This window comes from Coregonus clupeaformis, chromosome 20 (genome assembly GCF_020615455.1).
Source record: "Coregonus clupeaformis isolate EN_2021a chromosome 20, ASM2061545v1, whole genome shotgun sequence".
Taxonomy (NCBI): Eukaryota; Metazoa; Chordata; class Actinopteri; order Salmoniformes; family Salmonidae; genus Coregonus; species Coregonus clupeaformis.
The window spans coordinates 53,481,978-53,490,602 of record NC_059211.1 but is presented as its reverse complement, the minus strand read 5'-3'; the positions used below and the strand labels follow the sequence as shown (position 1 = coordinate 53,490,602).

The following is an 8,625-nucleotide window of genomic DNA, read 5'->3' as shown; positions in this document are numbered from 1 at the left end:
GTCATTCACTAGGTCCCCCCGTGTGGTTCTGGGATTTTTGCTCACCGTTCTTGTGATCATTTTGACTCCACGGGGTGAGATCTTGCGTGGAGCCCCAGATCGAGGGAGATTATCAGTGGTGTTGTATGTCTTCCATTTCCTAATAATTGCTCCCACAGTTGATTTCTTCAAACCAAGCTGCTTACCTATTGCAGATTCAGTCTTCCCAGCCTGGTGCAGGTCTACAATTTTGTTTCTGGTGTCCTTTGACAGCTCTTTGGTCTTGGCCATAGTGGAGTTTGGAGTGTGACTGTTTGAGGTTGTGGACAGGTGTCTTTTATACTGATAACAAGTTCAAACAGGTGCCATTAATACAGGTAACGAGTGGAGGACAGAGGAGCCTCTTAAAGAAGAAGTTACAGGTCTGTGAGAGCCAGAAATCTTGCTTGTTTGTAGGTGACCAAATACTTATTTTCCACCATAATTTGCAAATAGATTCATTAAAAATCCTACAATGTGAGTGTTTGGATTTTTTTTTCTCAATTTGTCTGTCATAGTTGACGTGTACCTATGATGAAAATTACAGGCCTCTCTCATCTTTTTAAGTGGGAGAACTTGCACAATTGGTGGCTGACTAAATACTTTTTTCCCCCACTGTATATAGATAGGCCTAGACCATCCTACTGCACAGAACTTAAACCACAACCATCCTATGCAGCAGTGTGGTGTGTGGTTTGGGGTTTTGGTTAGGGTTCAGGTTGGGGTTGATGTTGGTGTTAGATTAGTGTTAAGGGCAGTTAACCACATGATATCCGGACATGTGGTCATCAGAGTACCTGGAAAGGGAGAGTGCCTGACTCACATTCACAACCTCTAAAATCAATAACTGTGTCACTTTATCTATATTTACCTATTACAATGCTGAAGAAAATCAACACCTGCAATGTGTTGCAGATTTTCCTTTATTCAATATTGATAACATGGTAGCCTAATCCTATGTAAATATTATTCTGTCCAGCCAGCCCATGCATACTGTACTCATCCGATCAGATTCAAATGAAAGCCACTTCTCAGACAATAGCCACATTAAGAAACTACATCCTTGTTGATTTGCTTGAATACCTTGTTGATATTGCGAGGGATCTGTTTTCCTTGGAATAACTCTCACATGTACATCATCCTTCCTCATCCTGTATGAGTCACGTATTCAACTGTCACAGCATCCATTCATCCATCCATCTTGACAAACTTTGAGCAGAGGACATGCATGTGGTTGCAGCAAGCAGAAAAAAAGGACTTTGTTCTAGATCATTATTAGCACAGTACATCTGCATCTCTGTGTGTCGTGATTCCCATTGTGAATTGGCACTAGCAGCTAAATCACCAGACCTATTGAGGACCACAACACAGAGAGGGAACTGGTCTGGTGTGTTTATTGTGATTTGCCAAGTTTCCACTAAGACACTAATGCTTCCAAAAAGCCTTACGTAGTACTATTTCCCACCAGTGAAATATATGTTGTCCCCAACTACGATTTCTAAGCATCCATAGTCAGGAAGCACTATTAGTGCTCCTGCAGGCCATGTTTAGCTGTTCTGTTTCTGAGGCCAAATAAAAGCAAATGTGCTTCAAATGACTTCATTTGGTCAAAGGTATTTGAAGCGACTGTGTATAACTTGGCAAACATTACAGTGGTGTACAATGATCACATAAAACACTACACTTTTCAAGCCATGAAAAATAGCATGTTAGGCCAACTGTCATTGCCGTGATGAAACACCTTTACATGCAGTGTCATGTTGTCATGGTTATTAAAGCAAGGATCATAGTCTCTTATCAGATATTGTTTACTTTCCATTTACTTTAAAAACACATTACTTCTCATAATCACCATGGTCTTATCATGAGAAACTGAAACTCAGCAGCTCTTCCAGTTTCTGTTGTTCATGATGCAGAAAAAAAACTTTTGAAACAAGACAGCAGTCTTTCAGATAAAAACATGTAGAATAGAATAGACATTTTAGCATAAGTATAATACAGAAAGGCACAATTTATAATACAATATTTACACATGTATCAGGGAACAGGGGATTTGGGGGCAAGTGTTTCAATTGTGCAGTATTAGCTATAGTAAATAAGAGTCTGGTAGCAGCAGTTATGATGTATGTGTAGCATGAATGTATATACACTCACCGGCCAGTTTATTAGGTATACCACTCTGTTCACAAAAAGGAGTCGCTTCTACAGACAGTGAGTCACGTTGCTTGCCATATAAAGAAGGCAGACAGGCATCGAGGCATTCAGTTACTGTTCGATTGAACGTTAGAATGGGCAAAGTGAGTGACCTAAGCGACTTTGAGCGTGGTATGAAACGGCCGCCCTCCTGGGCTTTTCACGCATGACAGTGTCTAGGGTTTACAGAGAATGGTGAGACAAACAAAAAACATCCAGTCAGCAGCAGTCCTGTGGGCGACAACAGATCGTTGATGAGAGAGGTCGAAGGAGAATGGCAAGAATTGTGCATGCTAATAGGTGGGCCACAAACAGACAAATATTGGTACATTACAACAGTGATGTGCAGAACGACATCTCGGAACGCACAACTCATCGATCCTTGTCACGGATGGGCTGTTGCCGCAGACGACTACACCGGGTTCCACTCCTATCAGTTAAAAACAAGAATAAGCCGCTCCAGTGGGCATGCAATCACCAACACTGGACAAATGAGGAATGGAAAAACATTGCCTGGAATATGACAGTGAGTTCAGTTTACTTGAGTGGCCTGCGCAGTCCCCAGACCTCAACCCAATAGAGCATCTTTGGGATGAGCTAGAATGAACTGTTCACAGCATGAACGTACCTCCGTCCAATCTGCAGCAACTGTGTGATGCCATCACGTCAGCATAGACCAACATCCCTGTGGAACGTTTCCGACAACTTGTAGAATGACCCGAACAATTCAGGCTGTTCTGGAGGCAAAGGGTGGTCTGACCCGGTACTAGATGGGTGTACCTAATAAACTGGCCAGTGTGTGTGTGTGTGTGTGTGAGTGTGTGTGTGTGTGAATTTGTTTTAATTGAGAAATAGTGTTTTTGCACATTGAGATTTCACGTGCATTGGAGACCATCAAGTGTACTCAAACTCTGCACGCTATCACATGATTTACTATATAGTAATAGCCCTCTCACTACTCCCTATGTTTTTCTCGGAAAGTGGTGTGTCAAGGGATAACATTTAACGTTAGCATGTATCATTGATTTGGCAATACTATTGCCACACAATTATAAATGTATACCAAGCTTCATGAAATAGTTATGTAATACTTACAGTTGAAGTCGGAAGTTTACGTACACTTAGGTTGGAGTCATTGAAACTTGTTTTTCAACCACTCCACAAATTTCTTGTTAACAAACTATAGTTTTGGCAAGTCGGTTAGGACATCTACTTTGTGCATGACACAAGTAATTTTTCCAACAATTGTTTACAGACAGATTATTTCACTTATAATTCACTGTATCACAATTCCAGTGGGTCAGAAGTTTACATACACTAAGTTGACTGTGCCTTTAAACAGCTTGGAATATTCCAGAAAATGATGTCATGGCTTTAGAAGCTTCTGATAGGCTAATTGACATCATTTGAGTCAATTGGAGGTGTACCTGTGGATGTATTTCAAGGCCTACCTTCAAACTCAGTGCCTCTTTGCTTGACATCATGGGAAAATCTAAAGAAATCAGCCAAGACCACAGAAAAAACATTGTAGACCTCCACAAGTCTGGTTCATCCTTGGGAGCAATTTCCAAATGCCTGAAGGTACCAAGTTCAACTGTACAAACAATAGTACGCAAGTATAAACACCATGGGACCACAGAGCCGTCATTACGCTCAGGAAGGAGACGCGTTCTGTCTCCTTGAGATGAACATACTTTAGTGCGAAAAGTGCAAATCAATCCCAGAACAACAGCAAAGGACCTTGTAAAGATGCTGGAGGAAACAGGTACAAAAGTATATATATATCCACAGTAAAACAAGTCCTATATCGACATAACCTGAAAGGCCGCTCAGCAAGGAAGAAGCCACTGCTCCAGAACCGCCATAAAAAAGCCAGACTACAGTTTGCAACTGCACATGGGGACAAAGACCATACTTTTTGGAGAAAGGTCCTCTGGTCTGATGAAACCAAAATAGAATTGTTTGTCCATAATGACCATCATTATGTTTGGAGAAAAAAGGGGGTTGCTTGCAAACCAAAGAACACCATCCCAACCATGAAGCACGGGGGTGGCAATATCATGCTGTGGGGGTGCTTTGCTGCAGGAGGGACTGGTGCACTTCACAAAATAGATGGCATCATGAGGAAGGAAAATTATATGGATATATTGAAGCAACTTCTCAAGACAGTCAGGAAGTTAAAGCTTGATCGAAAATGGGTCTTCCAAAAGGACAATGACCCCAAGCATACTTCCAAAGTTGTGGCAAATGGCTTAAGGACAACAAAGTCAAGGTATTGGAGTGGCCATCACAAAGCCCTGACCTCAATCCTATAGAACATTTGTGGGCAGAACTGAAAAAGCGTGTGCGTACAAGGAGGCCTTACAACCCTGACTCAGTTACACCAGCTCTGTCAGGAGGAATGGGCCAAAACTCACCCAACTTATTGTTTGAAGCTTGTGGAAGGCTACCCGAAACGTTTGACCCAAGTTAAAAAATTTAAAGGCAATGCTACCAAATACTAATTGAGTGTATGTAAACTTCTGACCCACTGGGAATGTGATGAAAGAAATCAAAGCTGAAATAAAAAATTCTCTCTACTATTATTCTGACATTTCACATTCTTAAAATAAAGTGGTGATCCTAACTGACCTAAGACAGGGCATTTTTACTAGGATTAAATGTCAGGAATTGTGAAAAACTGAGTTTAAATATATTTGGCTAAGGTGTATGTAAACTTCCGACTTCAACTGTATGTTTCGCTGGTAAAACATTGTAGTGAGAAATCATGGACTGTCTCAGACATTTAGTATGTACTGAGCTGTGAAGATGAAAGTAATCACAATGTGTAATGTTGGTTTTTAATTGAGTTGTTAATTGAAATTGAGCCAGAAGAAATTGTTGCTAAGGAGTGATTGACAACAACTAACTTGTCTGCAAATAATTTAATAATTTAATGGCATCCTACATAATCATTACATTTTTTACAAACATTGCAAAGTCAGCATCCAAACAGGGACTGTATGTTATAAATAGTACAAAATGCAAATCTTAACTAATAAACATTCTATTGTGCAATCAGAAACGTTCTGTATCAAAGAAGTTCAATATACAAAGTGGAAAATATACTACTCTTCTCTCTACACTCACACAACTTAACCTCTACTTCTCAATAGGTCATTATTAAATTATAGACAGTGTAAGAAGTCTTTAACTGCCTTACAAGTCTAAAGATCCAAACGCCTTTCAGAAACTTGACTGACTTTAGAGACGAAATGTTCATAGTGTAAAGGAAAGTATATTCTGTTGGGCCGGTATACATGCTCTTTCCTTCCTTACATTCCTCCAGACCACGTAGGTTAGTACTGCTAGTGAAAGTCCACCCTGCATCTCATGTCTTATCACAGTATCATAGGCATCCTGTTACACACACACACACACAGACACACGCACGCACACACGCACACGCACACACACGCACACACACACACACACACACGCACCCACACACAGTCTTTTTCAAGACAGGAAGCACCTCCGGTTGAGTGGGGACTGCATGGTTCGCTGACGTTGTGTTTCAGTTCAATCGTCATTCACTCTGTGATTCATTCACTGTCAAAGACGATCTGATCACCTATGATACGACATGTCACTCCCAGAGTCACAGATAGGACGGCAGCATCCAGTTCAAACACACAGCGCCATAGAGTTTCCCATATCCTCTCTGCCTTTCCTTATGTCTTTGCTTCTTTATTTTTCTCTTGGCTAATCCTGCTTGCAGAGTGTTTCAGGGTGTGGTCCTGCATTGTGGGGACCATGTTTTGTAGGGACACAGGCATGTCAGTCTCTCTGTGCTTGGTCAGCCTTCCATCCTGTAGAAGCACAAACATTCCAGTTACTGTTTTCATGTTCTCCTGTCGTCTTCTCCTCTCCTATCATCCCTTGATGGCGTCAGAGGCGAGGGACTCCAAGAGGGATCTGTAAATGTCTGAGCGCAGGAAGCGAGGGTACGAGTCTCTCTCCATCAGCCCATAGACAATCTTCTGGGCATCTTCGAAGCATTGGAGGGTAGGAGTCTTCACAGCCCTCTTGATCTGCTCCCTTGTGTAGTAGTCAATGTTTATCTGGAACAAGATTAATTTAGATTTAAATGTCTGGAGACATTTTAGGGAGGTTTAGTATCTGGATGGTGTTGATGAAATACATTGAAACATCAATGAGGTTACAGAGAGTTCAAATGCAGTGTTGCTTTCTGTAGAAATGTCACTGCGTCTATTTGGATCTCTAACATGTAGCCATGTACTGTAATACATAACAGTCTAACCTCTTTAGGAGCCTCAGCCTTTATGAACTGCTCATAGATTTTCTTTGCCTTCGATGACATTCTGAACGAAGAGTTAATTTTCTTGTACTCCTCACACGTCAGCCAGAACTCAATGTTCTCATCACTGAATTCAGACTTCAGAAAGGTTCTGAAGGTGGCCAGACCATCTGTGGGGAAGAATAAAAACACACCAAGGTATGAAACACTGATACAGCTCCAAGCCTGGGAACACATGGTGTTTTTGTTCCACATTTCTTTCATGCTGTTTTTCAGTTAGATTTTTTTATCTGATTTAGCTACTTATCTCTAACTATTTTGATCGTCTCGTAAAGTAAAACTTACATTTAGACTCGAGGAGTCTCTCCATTGACTGAGACCATTGTTGGGTATCTTCTAAACTTAGCCTGCTGGGAAGAAAATGTGTGTTTGATGACTAAACTAGAATCAAATCTGGGTAAAAATAAAGCTGGTATTTGATGTTAGGACAAAAGGGCACATAGAACCAACATAATTAAGAAACAATTATAGCCACACAGTTATCAAGTTCTTTCACATATCAAACACTTGGGCCTGTGTGTGTTTGTGTGTGTGTATGTGTGTGTGTGCGTATGCACATTTGTGTGCGCGTGTGTGTGCGCTTGCGTGTGTGTGCCTGTGCTGTGCCAAAGTTAACATAAGTCCTGAAGTTTCATTTGAATCCGCACACACTACCATAGATGGACGCAAGAACACACATGGTATTTGAACATTAAAATATTTGCAAAATAATAACAATTAGCATCAATGCAGAGTGACAGTGTAAGGAAGAGTAAGAATCCTTACCTCTCAGATGTGGAGTGTGAGAACATGCATTGCAGCCGGCACATAAAGTTCTTTCCCCTATGGAGAGAAAAAGAGAAGTGTCATAATCGTCTCATAAAACAAGTCTTATGTATAAGGACATCTGAGTATGTAGTATCTAGGAGGTATTTACAGGTTTAGTATAACATATGCAGTGTTTATATACAATATGTGGCCTATAGTATGTAGTATTAAGCTAATACATTAGTAAAAGCATTGTATAAAGGAACTATACAAAGTATTTCGTATTTAGAAAGTATATTACACATAGTATTACTAGACTACATTGAATATAAAGCTTACTACTTATACAAAAGCTCTACAATACAATTTCCAAATTCCCCAGCTGTTGACTGCATAATCTATAATCTATAAACTAAACTCACAGGTTCTTGTTCCTCCTCCTGTCGTCCGGCTCCATATTGAAGTGCTGTGTTTGTGTCAGTGTCTCTGTGATGATTAGGCTGGGCATGTTTTAACTCCACACTCTCTGTCCCCTGGTGCTGCTCATGCTGCGATGGTTCACTCTCTGTATGGAGGGGTGTCCCCCCACTTCAGGCCTTATATGCAGGGCGCCCGTTGCTTAGGGGCTGGATGGTGAAACACTGAAACATCAGACTCAGCCCAGCGAACCGTAGCAAGAGAGGAAGCCCCCACGCTCTGTCTCTCTCTCTCTCCCTGTGACATGCACTCTCTCTTTTTGTGACACACTCTCTCTCCCCCTCTCTCTGTGACATGCTCTCTCTCTCTCCCCCTCTCTCTTTCACTCTCTCTCTCCCTCTGTTTTTAGGGAGGGCCTAACGTCCCCCTAAAAGCATGCTCTGTATGTCCACAGCATTTTTTATCTGGGCTGCTCAGATGCAAATGACAGAGACAGTGAGAGTGATAGGCAAATAATGACCTTCGCTTGCTGCATTTTGGTACACTGCTGAAACATCATTGGGATGTTCAAGTTATATCCAACAGCATTGTATCCACCACCAGTTGCGTTTCTTTCTCTGAAGGTTGATGGTTTACAGGTAAAACCCCTGTGAATGGATTATAAAGGCAAACTTGCTCTATTGGCAAACAATAACAGCAGTTTTGGTCTGATCAATATAGAGCGATTACTGTAGGCAACATCAGATTTTTCACTCTCTTCTAACTAGCCTTTGCATACAGTAGGGAAAGTCATATAATCCTCACTTGGCAAATTATCTTTACCAGAAGGCAGCCATGTCCAATGGCCTGTCTGTCATTCTGCACAGTAACTGACGTGGTCCTCCTCAACT

At 41.3% G+C, this 8,625-nt stretch overlaps 1 protein-coding gene across 2 annotated transcripts; it reads right to left on the bottom strand.

The window, feature by feature from the left end:
- Positions 1-5,125: 5,125 nt before the first annotated feature.
- On the bottom strand, positions 5,126-7,992 carry LOC121533931 (regulator of G-protein signaling 21-like). 2 transcript variants are annotated; one of them, XM_041840296.1, is made up of 5 exons: positions 7,741-7,992; positions 7,337-7,393; positions 6,857-6,918; positions 6,515-6,681; positions 5,126-6,314 (listed from the first exon to the last, which is right to left on the bottom strand). In XM_041840296.1, exons 1-5 carry the CDS (start codon positions 7,824-7,826, stop codon positions 6,126-6,128), a joined length of 561 nt encoding a protein of 186 aa, XP_041696230.1. In that variant the 5' UTR covers positions 7,827-7,992; the 3' UTR covers positions 5,126-6,125. The 2 variants fall into 2 exon arrangements, with proteins under 2 accessions (XP_041696230.1, XP_041696229.1); XM_041840295.1 differs by having other exon boundaries at positions 6,857-6,921; positions 7,741-7,991.
- Between the last annotated feature and the right edge of the window lie 633 nt (positions 7,993-8,625).

Bases quoted from the DNA above. Each gene is read 5' to 3' on its own strand.
- LOC121533931 (XM_041840295.1), bottom strand. From the start codon at position 7,826: ATGCCCAGCCTAATCATCACAGAGACACTGACACAAACACAGCACTTC. The intron at 7,394-7,740 runs GTGAGTTTAGTT...TTCTCTCCATAG, and splicing joins AGGAGGAGGAACAAGAACCT to GGGAAAGAACTTTATGTGCC. The intron at 6,682-6,856 runs GTAAGTTTTACT...TCTTCCCCACAG, and splicing joins GAGACTCCTCGAGTCTAAAT to ATGGTCTGGCCACCTTCAGA.